This window comes from Rhinopithecus bieti, unplaced genomic scaffold (assembly GCF_001698545.2).
Source record: "Rhinopithecus bieti isolate Rb0 unplaced genomic scaffold, ASM169854v2 scaffold_31531, whole genome shotgun sequence".
Taxonomy (NCBI): domain Eukaryota; kingdom Metazoa; phylum Chordata; class Mammalia; order Primates; family Cercopithecidae; genus Rhinopithecus; species Rhinopithecus bieti.
The window spans coordinates 488,348-506,620 of record NW_016814088.1 but is presented as its reverse complement, the minus strand read 5'-3'; the positions used below and the strand labels follow the sequence as shown (position 1 = coordinate 506,620).

Genomic DNA, 18,273 nt, shown 5'->3' with positions numbered 1-18,273 from the left:
CTAGGGAACACAGCTTTCTTTATATGGTGCTCCAAACCCTTGCTCGATTTGTTATCTGATTTTTCTGCTATGGAGAGGACATTTCCAAGATTGATTTCCTGCCAGTGGAAATGAGCAGCTCTCTTCATGTTCACCCGGGCTGGCCTAGGTCCCAGCTGGTTTGCAGATCATGATGAAGCTTCCTGCCGGTGAGAAGCTAGATTTGGTTGAGAGGTTGCCTGACTGAAGCCAAACCACACCTAACGAAGCCAATGCTTACACTCATGTAGAAAGTCCAGGGAGACACCTGTCCCTAGGCTTTAATTAGTGGGAGTTTCAGACAGCAGAGTTTACCTTTACTCAAACAAGAAGTCTCAGAGGAACATGATCCTCACACCTGAACTGTTGATTGGCCGGAGACTGCTCAGTGTGTTCTAGTAAATTGTTCCCAGCTCCTCTGACTTCTCCCACTTGAGAGATTAAACACAGATACTATTTATTCCATGTGGCAGGTGCATTCTGTGTCTGTAATGATGCATTTTGAAACCAGTACTTTCTCAAGTGAGATTAGCTGAGATGTGGAAAGTATAGGAAGTCACAGAACAGACAGAAATTCTAGCTTAGAGGGTTCTAGTTGGACAAAGAGAAAAAGGCACTCAGGAAATATGCTCTGCTCATCTTCCCCAGGGCACAGCAACAAATTAAGGCTGTCTTTTCTTTCTCCTCTTAGGAATATTATAGGACACCACAGAGGAAAAGATTCATAAGTGGAGAGGTCACTGAGCCCAGAAGGACATATCTTGCTGCCACATCTGTGGCAAAAAGGTGTACCTTACATTTTTTTATAGGCACGGTTCCGCCGTACCACAAACCCACATGGTCAGGAAGTGACTCATTTATTAATGCCGTTTGAGCTTGTGTGTTGTGGGAAAAGTCTTCTGACAATATTGTGTATACTGGCTTTTCCAATCGAAGAGAACATCTTTGCTGCATTAACAGTAGATGTTACATACTTTTTTCCCTTTAAACCCCCCATGACCAATGGCTTACACTAGGGCAAGTGTAGTTAGGTTACTCCTAATGATTAATATGGTATGCTAACTAGTTGAACTCACAGAATAATGCAAGTATGCATGTATTCCTTTGTAATGCTGGGGTGTTTATTGGGGAGGGTCTTAATATTTTACCAACTTATGTTTTACCAATTTTTGCATATTTATGTCAAATATTCCTGTTTGCAGAGTAGTACTGACATTTGCTTTCCAATTACAAAAGTCGTAAATGTTTGTTAAAAAGTACTATAATGATAGTATTTCCAGAAGAAAAGTAAAATTCCCCACAATCCTCTCATGTTAATAGCTGTATTGTTTTGATTATATGCATTTCCATACTTCATCTGTACCATGTTTGTATATTTACAAAAATAGGGCTGGGTGGGACACATACTTTAAGTCTGTTTTTTCCTTTACATGTCTTTGACTCATTTATTCATTCAAGAAAAATTTTTTTGAGAATGTACAATGTGCTAGTCCATCACTTTTCTGAGTGCAGTGGAGACTACAGTGAAAAACCAATGGAGCACGCATATCGTGTATCTTTGTGTAACAATGAATGTCAATATGCTAGTTATTTTAATAAGTGTATTGTGTAGATTTATCTTAATTTACTCAAATACTCCATTTTTGGATGTCGAGATTCTTTTGTTAGGTTTTGTTAAATATAGGGGGGAAATATGCACTGACCATTGGTGAATCTGAATTGATGTTCAAATGATCTCTGCTAATAATAGGATTGCACCGGTAGTGCCACTCTTTCAAATGTGGCTTTACAAATAGTGATATGCTCCTTGGAAGATGTGGCTGTAAAGATCAGTATGAGCCCAGAGGTCTCTCACTTAATGACTATGGAGATCCTGAGGCATGTGAGGCTGTTTCCAACTCCACCTCTGGCTCAAAGGCTGCTTAAAGCACAGTTCCAGTCCTTATAAATGGACACCAGGTTGTCATTTTGGCTGCTATTCCTTTGCAGCCATTTATAGTTATGCAGTGATGTGTGAAGCTGGGCTTCTGTGAATTCTGGAAGCATTTCTTCTGCCTTTGATAGGAACTGCTGCTCGTTTGTCCTCTATCCAACAACCAGCAGGTCACTTTCCTGCCATCTGTGTGAGTCCCACACACAGTGACATGAAGTGATGTCACAGGATCTGTTTGTTGGTGATTTCAGCATGCTGCTTGACGTTCAGTACAAAGCAAAACATAGCCCAGGTGAATTGTGGAATTTTACAGTATTAGAGGTTATATAGATTACACCCCCATCTTATGGGCAAGGACACCAAGGCATGGAGAGGTTGAGTAATTTGCTTAAAAGTCACTTAGAGCACTTTGGGAGGCCTAGGCAGGCAGATTGCCTGAGCTCAGGAGTTCGAGACCAACCTGGGCAACACGGTGAAACCCCGTTTCTACTAAAATACAAAAAAATTTTAGCTGGGTGTGGTAGTGTGCACCTGTAGTCCCAACTACTCGGGAGGCTGAGGTGGGAGAATTGTTTGAACCCGGGAGATGGAGGTTGCAGTGAGGCGAGATCGCGCCACTGCACTCCAGCCTGGGTGACAGAGCAAGACTCTGTCTAAAAAAAAAAAAAAGTCACATAGTGGTAGAGCTAGAACTAAACATTGGGACTTCTAATTTCTTGCCCAGTGTTCTTTTCAGGGAATCAGCTATTCCAAGTTTGTGGTAGAGTCACATAGCATCCTTGTAATAGGTCAGGAAACACTATTGCTTTGGAGTGCTTCTATTTGGCATCCAGATAAAATGTCTTCAGTACCAGACAGTGCCAGTTTCCCAAATATGGAGCTTTTCTTTAATCCCCCACTTTGTTAATTTGGGAGAGGCTTTTTAGGTAGCTTGCTATATGCATAGCAGATTTAGTGATCTCATTGCCATTGTGTGTTCCACCAGTAGGCTGATAAATGACCTCAGGTTTATGATTGGAATGTCTCACCCCACCAGTTTTGTAAAGCTAGCCACAATGAACCATGTGTCTCTTTAATATTAAAGAGGCCCATCAGATTTATGATCATATTTATCTAAGCTAATAGACCTATTTGGATTATTTGATAGATTCCACTCAGATTTTGTGGAAGTCACATTTTATTCTCTTAGGGAGCATTGGAATCTGATTTACAAGTAAACTCAGTGTCAAAGCACTGAGAAACTTTGCAGTACTGATTGTTTTTGTAAGGCCAACTGCAAGTTGTCTTTGTTAATGAAGCAAAGCAGTACTGCAGCAGCATATTTGAAGTTGTATTTCAAAAAATATTGGAGTTTAGTCATAGAGTGCATTTTTTGAGGCATAGTGGTTAAGAACCTAGACTTGAAAGTGCACTGCTTAGTTACCTCCTGGATCTATCACATACTGTGTAGCCTTGGACAAGTCAGATAATCTCTCTGTGACTCTGTTTCCTTATCTGTGAAATGGGAATGATAATAGTACTGGTGTCAGGTAGTTGATGGGAAGTTTAAATAAGTTAATATTTTCAAAGCACCCAAAACACTGTCTGGTATGTGCTAGACATCGTATAAGTGTTTGATACTATTATTCTGACACTTTCTCTCTCTCTCTCTTTTTTTTTTTTTTTTTTTTTGAGATGGGGTCTTGCTCTGTTGTCCAGGCTGGAGCGCAGTGGCATAACCATGGCACACTGTAGCCTCAACCTCCTGGGCTCACATGATCCTCCCACCTCAGCATCCTGAGTAACTGGGACTACAGGTGTGCTCCACCATGCCTGGCTAATTTTTAAATTTGTTATAGAGATAGAGTCTTGCTGTGTTGCCAAGGCTGGTCTTGAACTCCTGGGCTCAAGCTATACTCCCTACTCAGCTTCCCAAAGTGCTAGGATTACAGGTGTGAGCCACTGTACCTGGTCGATTTGGACACTTTCATTCCATCCATTCATTCATTCGTTCATTCAACAGTGATTTCTTGGAATATCGATGTGCTAGGCACAATGCTAATGATAAAAATATTCTCAGCCCTCAAAGGATCTCGTAGTTTAGTGGTCACAGAGACATATAATGCAAACCATGTAGGCATATAGTAAGGAAAGTCCTATAATGAAGGACTATAAGTGCAGTGGCAGTTAGGTGAAGGAGCACCTGAGGGGAAGGCTTCACAGGGGCCATTTGAGATGGGACATGAAGCATGAGTAGGAGTTGGCCAGTGGACATCAGTGGTATGGGCATTCCAGGCATGCACAGAAGGACAAAGTCCTGAGAGGATGGCAGAATAACTGGAACACAAAGTGGCAGAGTGGGAGATGCTTTGGGGACAGTTAAAGAGACACACAGGTAGGGACCAGGAAAGCCTCCTGTATCCTACAGAGGTTCCTGTGAGAGATAGTAAGGACTCAAATTCAGACAGGGGCCAATGAGAGGGAATCCAGCAGATGGAGGAGATGGCCAGGAGCAGTGAGTGCAGTGGGCATACCTGTTAGACACGGTTACACCTGTTTCTCAGGTGATAGGAGATGTGCCCAGGTACTGCTCTGCTTATCCATAATGTTCCTCTCTGAAAGTTAAATGGTCTCTTATGGATACTTGACATATTTTGCTGTGTTTTCAGGGGATAACAACTATCACCAAAAACGTGTCATTTCATTGTTTTATTGAAAGTTACTGAAAAGGAAATGCATTTTAGGTAGTTTCCATCAGTCAGAACTAGGAAAACAAAACCAAACCTTAAGAATACAGATGATCCCCAACTTAGGATGGTGTGAAAGTGATACACATTCAATAGAAACCATACTTTGCATTTGGGATTTTGATTTTTTCCAAGGCTAGTGATAGGCGGTGAAATACTCTAGCAATTCTGGGAAGCAGCAGTAAGCTGCAGCTCCCAGTCAGCCATGTGATCTTAAAACAACCAATACCCTACAGTGTCCTCTGCTGCCAGATGACTTTCCCCACCTGTAGGCTAATGTGTGTGTTCTGAGCACATTTAAGGTAGGCTAGGCTAAGAGTGGTTAGGTTCAGTAGATTAGGTGCATTAAATGCATTTTCAACTTAACAATGAGTTTACTGGGCTATATAACCCATCATATGTCAATGAACATCTGTATTTGGCTTAGTTCTGTGATTTTCTTTTAAAAAGAACACCTAAATGCACATTTTTTGGCTAAAATGTCAAATTATTACCACGAACTTGGGATTTTTACCCCATTTTTCTCTTTCCATTAAAGAAAAAAAATTTGCAAGGCTCTTCTAAGATAACTCTTTAAGATTAGATCCTGGCCGGGCACAGTGACTCACACCTATAATCCCAACACTTTGGGAGGCCGAGGTGGGTGGATCATCTGAGGTCAGGAGTTTGAGACCAGCCTGACCAATATGGTGAAACCCTGTCTCTACTAAAAATTCAAAAAATTAGCTGGGCATAGTGGCATGCGCCTGTAGTTTAGTCCCAGCTACTCGGGAGGCTGAGACAGGAGAATTGCTGGAACCCGGGAGGCGGAGGTTGCAGTGAGCCAAGATCGCGCCATTGCACTCCAGCCTGGGCAACAGAGCGAGACTTCGTCTCAAAAAAAAAAACAAAAAACAAAAAAAACAAAAAAAGATTAGATCCCTATATAACGCAAGGCATTATTCAACTTTTTCTAACACTTTCTTATAAACATTAAGTGAATTCATGGTACATATACTCAGTAAATAGAACTTTTAATTCCAATTCCATTATAATCTGAATCTAATTAAAAATCCTTAAAGGAGATAGGGCAGTTCAAATGTCCCACTGCTGTAGATGTGTCCAAATGAATGTCTCCCATGGGTACTTCAAACTCAACATTTTCAAACATGTCATTCAGCCCAGACTTGACCCAGGGAGGCAGTATTATGACAATTCCCAGAAGTGTTACCAAAAAAAATACTCCTTTTTGATTTTAAAAAATTACATTAAAATCAATTATAAGGTAGAAAATATGTGTGGATAGATTTATTTTTACTAAGTTATATCCTTCAGTGGGCTCTTTATTTGAAATATTACTAGGACTTTATGTGCATGTTTTGCCTCTTGAAAGTACTATTCCATGACTGACCATTTTGTTATTATTCATTCTGTTTTCTTCCTTAAAAGTGGATAGACAGGAAATCACCTCCTCCCACCCACCCTTTTTTATGAGGACAATGACTCTGAGTAATTGATTGTCTTAGGCATAGTCACACACCTGAGTAGAGCAAATACTAATAGCCAGACTTCCTGACTCCCAATCCATTACTTCTTTTTTTCTTCACCTTTGCAGAAGTATAGGAAATTGGTGCCATGAGCCTGGGCCTAAAGAACTGTTCATTCAGTAAATAATTGTAAGGTTTCTTCTATATGCCAGATATTATTTTCAACATGGGGACTTCTGCACCTAACAGTGCCTGGCTTTAAGGAGCTTGTGGCTAATGGGAAAGTAAGTGGAGTAAATGAATGAACCCAGCTCCACGAATGAAGCAAACTGGTAGTCTAATGAGGGCTGGAGAGAACCCTAAGCCAGTCTGGGAGTTAAGAAGAACTTCCTGGTGGAGCCGACTTCCAGGTAGAGTGTTGAAAATGAGCCAGAGTTGCTGCGGTAGAGCTTACTAAGTTTGCATGCATGGGAGATAGAGTGTCAAGAACTCCCAGTATTAAGAGTATTAAGATCTGGACCAACAAAGTGGCCTTAGAGGTATGGGCTCTGGGAGAGGAGGCTGGAATAGGAAGGTCAACAGAGAAAGGATCTGTTTGAATAATTAGGGCTTAGAATTTGTATTGTAAACAAACAATGGTGAGCTGTTGAATTTTGAGGAGGGAATGATAATCAGATTTCCATTTTTAAACTGTTGCCCTGAATGAAATGAGGGTTGGGCATGTGAGTTAGGAGAGTCATTATTGATGAAGAAAGGTCAGTTATGAGACTGCTATTGTCATCATTAGCATAAGTTAATTCTGAAGGCCTAAATTAAGGGAGAGCAGTAGAAATGGAAAAGGCAATGGATTCCACAAATGTTGAGATAAAATCAGCAAACCTTGATTCTGATTAGATGTAGGGAATGAGTCAAGTCTGGGTTGAAGGAAATGTCTGAAGATGAGTTTGAAGTGCCCATGGGAGACATTCTTTTGAACACATCTAGAGCAGTTGGATATTTGAATTCAAACCTCAAGAAAGATCTGGCTGGAGGCAAATTTGGAAATCAGCGGATACAGGTGCTAGCTGAAGCTAAGGGCCTGGGAGAAGTGCCTATCTGAGAGACTGTGGATGGTGAAAAGGCGGCAGATACCACAGTTGACAGGGATGGTGGGAGAAGAAAGCCCAAGGTGGGGCCAGAGAGGGTAGTGTCATTATCACTTAAGCCAAGAGAGGAGGCATTGGTTAGCATTGGGAATCCTTGCAGAGCTCAGGGGAGATGAGCACTGAAACAGGGTAATAGTTTCAGGGGAGAGAAATGACTCCCATTTCCTCTGTAACATCAAACCTAAACTTTCACTAATTCCACTGCACCTAGCCCACTCCCTTCCTCATTACTCCCCAATAGCCTCTCTGCTCATAGACCTACCAGGAAGTCATACCATTCCTATGCTCTTATTTTGCCTCTTTGCTAGAATGCCCCAATTCTCACTTGTCTGAGCTCTATCCAGCCTTCTAGGGCTAACATAAGCCCACTTCCCCCCAAGGCTGCCCCCGCATACTCCGAGTGCATTCTCTTCTATAGATCTATTTGTATTTCGCTCTACTTTACACTTGATTATGTGGGTCATCTGGTGTTGGCTATTGATTCATGAAGTTTGACTCTTCCAAACTTCTTGAAGTAAAGGGTCTTATTGTATTCTTCTGTGGCTTTTGTAGCCTGGAATAGTGTTGAACAGATAATCCTTGCTCTGAAAAAGATTTCTGGTTGATCAAAATTATAAGACTTGAAATTATCCAGTTCATAAAAATTCTTGAGGAAGATTTAAATTTCAGCTGTCCAGGAGTTGGAGTGAACCCTGTACAAAGGAGACTGTTCTAAGGTAGAATCTTGGTCAGCTGATAGTCACTTCAGGTTAGGGAGGAGAGCGTGGGAACAGAGGTCAGAAGTGAGGGAGGGGCTCTTTACTCAGTGCAGCCACATGGAAGGCTGGGAGGATTCAACATCATGATGACAGTATGTGGTTTCCTCCAAAACGGGCTCAAACTTTACAGCTGGTCCTTTGAATCATGGAACCGTTGCCCATTCCTGCTTGGTGAAAGTGAGGCCTAAGAGGGAGGGGGGCAGACCCCACTTCACAGTGGCTTCTGAAGTTAATGAGGATAAAAGAATTATAACTCAGAGTACCATTTTTGTGGCTGTGTTAGCTGCTCTCAAAGGCAGAATTTCATGGCAGGGGAAGAGGTGGTTGCTAAGGAAATGACAGAGGGAAAAAAGAAAAACAACCCAAACCCTCTTTCTGACCACAAGGTTAGAATTTATTCCTTTATTTTTTTCTTTTTTTTTTTTTTTTTTGCCGCGCCCGCAGAGTTTTGCTTTTGTTGTTGTCCAGGCTGGTGTGCAATGGCATGATCTTGGCTCACTGCAACCTCCACCTCCTGGGTTCAAGTGATTCTCCTGAGTAGTTGGGATTACAGGAGCCTGCCAACACACCCAGCTAATTTTTTTGTATTTTTAGCAGAGACAGGGTTTCACTATATTGGCCAGGCTGGTCTCGAACTCCTGACCTCAGGTGATCCGCCCACCTCGGCCTCCCAAAGTGCTGGGATTACAGGTGTGAGCCACAGCGCCCGACCTTAGAATTTTTCATGACCTTGCACTACCAAAGGGAAATTTAAGTCCTTTGTTGCTGTTCTTGTTTTTGAGACGAAGTCTCGCTTTGTCACCCAGGCTGCAGTGCAGTGGCATGATCTCGGCTCACTGCAACCTCCTCCTCCTCGGTTCAAGTGATTCTCCTGCCTCAGCCTTCCTAGTAGTTGGGATTACACGCACCGGCCACCATGCCCAGCTAATTTTTGTATTTTTAGTAGAGATGGTGTTTCAACATGTTGATCAGGCTGGTCCCGAACTCCTGACCTCAAGCAGTCCACCCGCCTCAGCCTCCCAAAGTGCTGGGATTACAGGCGTGAGCCACTGCCCTTGGCTGGGAAATTTAAGTCCTTTTTACCCTCAGATGACAGATCTTTGCGACCCTCTCATTCCTGAGAGAGGTAAGGAATCATATTCTGAGTTAGAGGCCATGGTGTTTGTATACCTGGACTCTCAGGTTCCTTTGTGGGTATTGGGTTACACACTCCAGGGGGTGGAGCTGTTAAGAAGACCCTGAGATCTCGGTGGCTGCATTTTAAATATCTCATTTGTAAGGGAAATGATGATTCTGCCAATTTATTTTCCCGGTGCACCTTTTCTTTTGAAGTTAAAGTTAATATCCTTTTGGACTTGTACCTTTCTGCTTCTTAGTTCTATAAATCTCTTCCTAGTTTATTTTCTGTAAGAGTGAAGTAGAAATAATTTCCAGAAAAGAACTTGTCAACATAAAGTCATGAGGGAGGCTGGTGATATGAGAACTAGAAGGAACTGTCAGAGCTCTGCAGTCATTGTCTTCTGCAGACCAACAATAAGGCAGTATCATGTTCTGTCCTTTCTCCCTCAGAACAGACAGATATACCAGTTAGTTCTCAGATCTGAATTGTGCTCTCTTCCAATCACTAAACTACTAAAACCCTAAGTTTTAGTTTTTAGAAATTCAGTTGTCAGTTTATAAGAACCTGCTATGTGATGGATATGCTATTTTAAGGATATGAAAATAAGGAGGAATTGTGTGGTTATATATTATTTAACTCTGGATGCAGGAATCGTCTGATTGGTTTGGCTTCCCAAAGATGGTTTGGGTTCCCAAAGATGAGAGAAATAGCCTTGATTTTAGACAGCATGCAGACAGGGCTACTGGGAGCATCTTTGGGGATTCCTTCTTCTATAGCTTTATAACCCCAGTGACTCACCTTGATTTCTCCCAGCCATAAAATTAGACTGGTAATTTCATCTGGTTTGCTCTCTACTTCACAAGAGGGTAGTAGAAGATTATATCTAAACAATAGAGCACTTTAATTCCCCAGAACTCCAACAACCCAGCACCTCCAGATTATATGTTGCTAACAGCAACAGGACAACTTGAGAAGTTATCCCATGTCCCAGGCCCATTCCTGTAGTTCGTCCACCAAGGTCAGTTGGAGAAACCTCCATCCGGAACTGAACTCTTAGGCACTTGGATCCCTCTGCTGGCTGACAGCAGAAGCACTGCTTAGCTTTTTCTTTTCTTTTTGTTTTTAAATGAATTCAGGTATTCTAATTAGCATTTTCTTTCTCTCTCCCACACTCCCTCTTTCTATGTTTCTCTTTCTGGCCGACTCTGTAATCCTTAATACATTTCTCTTGGTGTCTTTAATTCCTACATTGAGCATGAGTTCATAGCCCATTTCTGGTCGAAGACCACTGTCTGATGGGTGCTGGCTAAATGAATGCCTCAATACAGGGTTATAGGGGCTGCCATAGAAATAGGTTCAAGGTATAGAGGGGACATTAGACCCTGACCTCATGAATGATTCCTGCATCTCATATCAGTGATGGTCATAATAATGGCAAGTACTAATGCAGACTTGGAACCAAGCACTTTGTTAAACACTTTACAGGCATTATGTCATATAGTTCTTTTTCAGCCCTGTAAGGTAGCTTCTCTGTTGTTTACTCCACAGATAACAAAGCTCAGGCTGGATTCATGCAGCTTGTTGATGGTGGGGCTCAGGATGTGAGCTCAGGTCTCTCTGGCACCAATGTCATAACTGCAAACTACAGTGACCTCAGATGCTCCAGGCTTTCCAAGCCCGTATCTTGGCAGAAGTTCTTTGACCTTGCTCTCTGCCTACAAGTCTCTTCCGCCTTTATCTTGTCTCAGGAATTCTGATTTTTCTTCAAGATTCTGTTCAGGGTCACTTTGAGAGGGCTATACCCCCATCCTTTCCCTGTTTTGGTTGTTTGCTGAGACCCCTGTGAACCAGTATTTGTCTCTAATGGAGCACTTATTGCACATTTTTGTGTTGATTCCCCTACATGTCCGTTTCCCCAGTAAACTTTGATCTCTTTGAAGGCAGGAAGTGTATCTTACCAGTCTTTGTATCCCTAGTACATAGTACAGAGCCCAGCTCATAGCAATAAAAATGACAGCAATACTTCACATTTACTATGTACTCATCTTGGGCTGGGCAGAGTGCTAAGCACTTCATTTTTTAGACCCTCTCATTTAACTATCATACAACCCATATAATATATAGAATTATGAAGAAACTGAGGCTGACAGAAATTCTATAACTTGCCCAAGGTCACCCCAGTAAGTGGCAAAACTGGAGCTTGACTCCAGGTCTCCCTGAACTTCTTTACATTTTATTAATTTTCATGCCCTACACTTTTTTACCTGATTAGGTATTTTTTCTCTTTCAATATTGATTGAGATGTATGAGTAGGAATTACATTTTCTTTGCTAAAATTAGTAAGCACCTTGAACAGTACTTGCTGTATGTGCTCCAGTTGAGGGTCTTTGAAAGAAGGGGTGCATTTAGATAAATCAGATATTGAATTTTTCTGAAGAAAAAAGCTTGGGAAACATAATTACATAAGGTAACTAGAAATGTTCAAAATCTATTTCTTTACCTAGCAACTTCACATGAAATTTTGCAGCAGTTTTATGAAATATTTTATGAAATAATTGCTGTATTTGTCTGTCACCGAGAAATACAAGTATAAGTTAAGCACTTCTGAAGCCTGAAATCACTAAGTACAGTTTTAATTACCCAAGAGAGGCAAATCTAAAACTACTCGCTTTTCAGAACATAATTTTAAAAAATGAACAACAGTCTTTGCAATTAGATTTTATGTTAAATTTAGGTCACATGTTAATTTTAACTGTTAGGATATCCTAGAATGTGCATTGTTCTTTAGCAACCTAATTGATAAGTCAATTTGCCTGTCTTAAATATGAGGCTTAGTCAGTTGCTCACCTCATACTTTCAAAGTACCAGTGAAATTAGCGGATAGTTTAAGATTAGGTAGGTGCTAAAGAAATACAGTCTATCATTAGCGATATCAAGATTTGTAATTCTTATATTTCAATATGATATTTCATGCTATTAAAGCCTATTACATTTTAATATTGAGAAAATCCCATATCCTTTAAAGGCTACCTTACTTATAATTAAATCTTGATAATCATTAAGTCATTGATATCACTAAATTATGTTAGGGTAGCTAACATTTCCATTTTACAAGATGTAACTTTGCCTCACAGTAAGTGTAGTAAACATAGAATATTGGGACAGGCCAGGCATGGTGGCTTACGTCTGTAATTCCAGCACTTTTGGAGGCTGAGGCGGGCAGATAATTTGAGGTGAGAAGTTCGAGACCAGCCTGGCCAACATGGTAAAACCCCATCTCTACTAAAAATACAAAAATTAGCTGGGCATGGTGGTGCATGCCTGTAATACCAGCTACTTGGGAGGCTGAGGCAGAAGAATTGCTTGAACTCGGGAGAGGGAAGTTGCAGTGAACCAAGATTGTGCCACTGCATTCCAGCTGGGCAACAGAGCGAGACTCTGTTTCAAAAAAAAAAAAAAAGCCTTGGGAGGCTGGTGGGCAGATCACCTGAGGTTGGGAGTTTGAGACCAGCCTGACCAACATGGAGAAACCCCATCTCTACTAAAAATACAAAATTAGCAGGCATGGTGGCACATGCCTGTAATCCCAGCTACTTGGGAGGCTGAAGCAGGAGAATCGCTTGAACTCGGAAGGCGGAGGTTGTGGTGAGCTGAGATGGCGCCATTGCATTCCAGCCTGGGCAACAAGAGTGAAACTCCGTCTCAAAAAAAAAAAAAAGAAAGAAAGAAAAAAATATATTGGGACAGTAAGAGATCTTAGTCCAACTCCATTATTCTACAGATGAAGAAAAGGAGGCTCAAAGAAGCTGTCTGCAGCTCCTTGCTTCCTCTACTGTACCAGAAAGCCACGTTCCATTAAAATAACCACAGATCCTAGCCGGCCTGGTGGCTCATGCCTGTACTAACACTTGGGGAGGCCGAGGAGGGAGGACTCCTTGAGCCCAGGAGTTTGGACCCAGTCCAAACGCTGTACATAGCGACACCCCTGTCTCTACAACAACAGCAGCAACAAAAAATTATCCGGGCGTGTTGGCGAGCATCTGTGGTCCTAGCTACTCTGGAGGATTACTTGAGCCCAGGAATTAGAGGTTGCAGTGAGCTGTGATCGTGTCACTGCACTCTAGCCTGGGCGACAGAATGAGATCCCATCTCAAAAGAAAAGAAAATAGCCATAGTTCCTTGTCTATCTTAGCTGCATTCGTGTCTCACTGCCGCTTTGCCAATTTTCCTTTCTTTTCTGCAGGTTGCATCACCTGTCCTGAGTGCGTGGCACGGAGCGCAGGCGGGCCGCGGCCATGACGACCGCCATCTTGGAGCGCCTGAGCACCCTGTCGGTCAGCGGGCAGCAGCTGCGCCGCCTGCCCAAGATCCTGGAGGATGGGCTTCCCAAGATGCCTTGCACTGTCCCGGAAACAGATGTGCCCCAGCTCTTCCGGGAGCCTTACATCCGCACCGGGTACCGCCCCACGGGTCACGAGTGGCGCTACTACTTCTTCAGCCTCTTTCAGAAACACAATGAGGTGGTCAACGTTTGGACCCATTTACTGGCAGCCCTGGCTGTCCTCTTGCGATTCTGGGCCTTTGCCGAGGCTGAGGCCTTGCCATGGGCGTCTACCCACTCCCTGCCCCTGCTCCTTTTCATCCTGTCGTCAATCACTTACCTCACCTGCAGCCTTCTGGCCCACCTGCTGCAGTCCAAGTCAGAGCTCTCCCACTACACCTTCTACTTTGTGGACTATGTTGGCGTGAGCGTTTACCAATATGGCAGCGCTTTGGCTCATTTCTTCTACAGCTCTGACCAGGCCTGGTATGAGCGGTTCTGGCTTTTCTTCTTGCCAGCAGCTGCCTTCTGTGGCTGGTTATCTTGTGCTGGCTGTTGCTATGCCAAATATCGTTACCGGAGGCCTTACCCAGTCATGAGGAAGATCTGTCAAGTGGTGCCGGCAGGGCTGGCCTTCGTCCTAGACATCAGCCCTGTGGCACACCGTGTGGCGCTCTGCCACCTGGCTGGCTGCCAGGAACAAGCAGCCTGGTACCACACCCTCCAGATCCTCTTCTTCCTGGTTAGCGCTTATTTCTTCTCCTGCCCGGTGCCTGAGAAGTACTTCCCGGGTTCCTGTGACATCGTAGGCCATGGGCATCAGATCTTCCATGCCTTTCTGTCCATCTGCACACTCTCCCAGCTGGAGGCCATCCTCCTGGACTACCAGGGGCGGCAGGAGATCTTCCTGCAGCGCCATGGACCCCTGTCTGTCCACATGGCCTGCCTCTCCTTCTTCTTTCTGGCTGCCTGCAGTGCTGCCACCGCAGCCCTTCTGAGGCACAAAGTCAAGGCCAGACTGACCAAAAAAGATTCCTGAGGCTGGCAAGTGGGGCAACGTGTGGAGGAAGCCCCTCATAATTTGGAGAAAACTTGATACAATAGAAGTTGACTTTGAAAGGATTGGCCTTTATATTAATACATATATCCAAGGATATGTTATAGCTGCAGTGTTTGAAAGCCAAAGGATTTAAGAGTTTTGTTGTTGTTAATGAAAGGAATACTCCTTTTCCTTTTGGATCATAGCTTAACAAGGCACAGGAAGGGAAGGGATCTCTCATAAGATTCATGAGACATTGAAATAAGGAGAATCGTCTTCATGCCTGAAAATTTAGCAAAATTCTGACTATGGCCTCCAGGGGCAATTCCTAAAAGCTGAATGGATAATAAAATCGGACTGGAAAGTAAGTAGGTGGCTGGTCCTCACCCTGTTGGAATGGCTATCCTACTATGCTGTTCTTTGGTAATGGAATAAATTGACCCAAGGACCCAATTTCATTTGGATTTCAAATTGTCCAGAGTGGGAAAGCCTTCAAGATGACATAATGAATTACTCAGTTCATCTGATTTCTGGTCTCTCCTTTCTCGACAACTATAATACTAACCCTTTTCTCGGGATAACTGTCTACCTGGCAGTTTTCTCTGAAGTGCTGTTCACTCCCATCCCTACCTTGCATGGTGATATAAAGGACTAGGAAGCAGTCATACTTCCAGGAAATGCTTGGATTCATGTGGACATTCAGAAAGCTTATTCTCATATAATACTAATGTAAACAGTACTAGAAATTACAGTGCCAAGAGCCACCAGGACGCCCAGCCAATAAGCGTAGATACTACATGGTGTCATGGGACCCGTTCTATTTTATACCGGTGGACAACAGGAGTACTTGAGAGTTATCAGGGCTGCGTAACAGACCAGGAGATCTGGGGGTTGCACCAGGGAATCTCCATATTTGACCAGCATGTTTTAAAGGCTCTTGGTAGGATTAGTTGGTTCTAAGGATCCCTCTAGGGACCTCATTATTTCAAGAGGAACCCAAGGTCCAGTCTCCTACATAGATGCTGTCCCACAAAGGACCCACATAACTAACCCAGTTCAGGGTTCTCAGGCGGGCAGTTCTGCATCAGCTTAGAGCAGAACCCTTAAAATGCTCAAGTACTGGGATAGGCAAGCATGTGTGTTTACTGTGGGGTTGTCCTTTAAACCTCCTTTGGGTGAGAACGTGTGAACCAGGCACCCTGGTTTGTTTGGAGCATTGCTGCCCAGAAGCTTCTGTGGGATTGGTGGTGCTTGGGATTGATGTGTTCTGGCCATGCAGCCCTCCCTGAGGATTGACTTCTACACTAATCCAGTGAAGGAGGCTGTGTCAAAAGAAGGGCTCAGAAGCCCTCTTTTCAGAGGCAATGATTCCTGTCAGTATGAGGTCCCTTATTTACTAAAAAGGGACATGATTTAACTCCAGTTTGATGAACCTCCTCTGAATTTACTTTGTTGTCTTCAAATCTTTTGTTTTCTTCCTTTCTCTGAGATTTGTGGGTTTTGTGCCTTATAAATGGAAATGTATGAACACTTAATATATGCCCATGTAGAATTTTCTGTTTTGGGTTATTGGGATAAGAAAAGATATATGTTGCTCTTCAACTAGTGAATGAAAGAAACTTCAGAAAGCTAAAATTGCTTATCAGTCAAAAGACTTAACCTGTATTTCGGCCACAAACAAAAAAAGATATTCAACTGAAGCTTTCCAATAATCTTTATATCAAGAAAGCATGCTTCTTGTCAGCTACATTGTTTTCTTAGATGGATTTCTCCTGTTAATCCTCAAATATCTGAACTTCTGTGTTACCCAAGTGTCTTATACAAGCTTCTGGTGTCTAGGACAAATTTATGGCAAATAAAATTAGCAAAACTGAACTGGGTTGAACTGAACAAGAGGATGGAGGAATTGTGCACATACGTTGTTAGTAGAGGGTCATTTTAAAATAGGGACTAGAAATTGAAGTTTTCTTTATTATGGATTCAAAGACTGTATTATTTTGAAAGTTGGAAGGAGAAGGGAGGGAAGAGAGCAGAAGGGAAGAGGGTGTAAGTCAAACTCTTGAATATAACTGGTGGTATTGTGGGCAGAGATCTTTAGTTCAAATCCACATATTTTTAAAAAGAGAGAACCGGAGGTAGAGCAGTGATCAGGTGGGTACACAGACCAGTGCCAATCTGAACATTGTTAATGGCCTGTGACATGAAGAGCACAGGAAGAGGCATTAAGATATTGCCATACAGTTTTAATTTATACAAGTATTGGCCCCTCAACTGGTTGGAAATTTTTTTCTTAAATCTTTTTTTCTGAGTCAGGGTCTTACTCTGTCACTGAGGCTAGAGTGCAGTGGTGCAATCACGGCTCACTGCAGTCTCGACCTCCCCAGCTCAAGCAATCCTCCCACCTCAGCCTCCTAAGTACCTGGTACTACAGGCGCATGCCACCACACCTGGCTAATTTTTGCATTTTTTGTAGAGACAGGGTTTTGCCATGTTGCTTAGGCTGGTCTTGAACTCCTGAACTCAAGTGATCTGCCCACCTCAGCCTCCCAAAGTGTTGGGATTGCAGACATTAGCCATCACGCCCGCCCTACAAACAGTTTTTTAATAGGAGATATTTGAGAGGCATTGAGGTAGGAGACTCTATGACATGCCCTCAGAATATCAGAATCTTCTAAGAAATAAACTAGGAAATGCAGATGTTTTTAACTACTCAGACTTTTGAGGAATTACTCCTTTTAAAACATTTTGGTAAAGTTTAGTGTATCAGTAAGAAAACAGACCTAGTTGAAAAGGAATAATTAACAATTTTATAAAGGAGATGGCTATCTTATTCCACCATAGCCCCTCCAACATATCTACTGGAAATTCTGCTAGTTAACTTTCTCTCTCTCTGTTAATTTAGACTTTCAACCTATGAAAATGTAAATACCTTTGAAAAAACTAAACTGTCAGTCATTTACATCTTCTCATGAATGAAATGCAGTATAGGGAGAGGAGATGGCAGGACACACTAAACTGGGGACACATTTGCCTGCTTCTCTCTTGCCTAATTCTTCCTGATCTGTATTTACTGATGAGCTAATAATATTTGTAAGACTCTAGGGGTTCATTTCCCATTTCAGTGGAAAGTACTTCACTCAATAACAATATTCTCAAGAGTCTTCTACGGGAAGCTAGAAAGACATAGGAGTTTAAGTCCATAGAATGAAGGTAGTTATTCCTGCCTCTGTTGCCCACCTGTTCACAAAAAGTACCTTTACGCTTGAAAACATTAGGTTCTTTGGTTACTGCACTGTAGTTTCAAATGGATCCTCCAGATGGCATTCATGTCTTAGAAAGGGCACAGCCATTGTCCCCAAGGCTTCTGCCTACTAATTCTAGTGGTCTTGTGTTTTTCTTGATTGCTTGGCAAAGTAAAAATGGAGCTATTTTCTGTCTGTATAAATCTTCTTACATGAATAACCATTAAAGTGATTTTGTATATGCTTGTTGTAGTGTCAGCAGTTTAAAGCAACAGCCACCTTGTTTCTTTGACAAAGTGTTAACAAGGACTACCTTGAAGAGGCCCCCTCTAAAAGGTTCTGTTTATACAAACATTGCCAGGAAAAGGAGGTCAGGACACTTTACCTCCACCAAGAAGCAGGAAAGTATAAAAACTTTTAAAAAAACTCTATATCCCATCCCCCATACACATATACACACACACACCCTAATACCTACTCGTGAGTAGAACAAATTGCTTCCCCA

At 42.5% G+C, this 18,273-nt stretch overlaps 1 protein-coding gene across 1 annotated transcript in view; it reads left to right on the top strand.

The window, feature by feature from the left end:
* The window catches only part of PAQR8 (progestin and adipoQ receptor family member 8), a 46,051-nt gene extending 28,040 nt beyond the window's left edge, over positions 1 to 18,011 (top strand). Inside the window, exon 2 of the mRNA XM_017849605.1 lies at positions 13,410 to 18,011. Within this exon, the coding sequence (XP_017705094.1) occupies positions 13,462 to 14,526 (1,065 nt within the window). The 5' untranslated portion in view covers positions 13,410 to 13,461 and the 3' untranslated portion in view covers positions 14,527 to 18,011. The remainder of the gene's footprint in view (positions 1 to 13,409) is intronic.
* Positions 18,012 to 18,273: the final 262 nt, after the last annotated feature.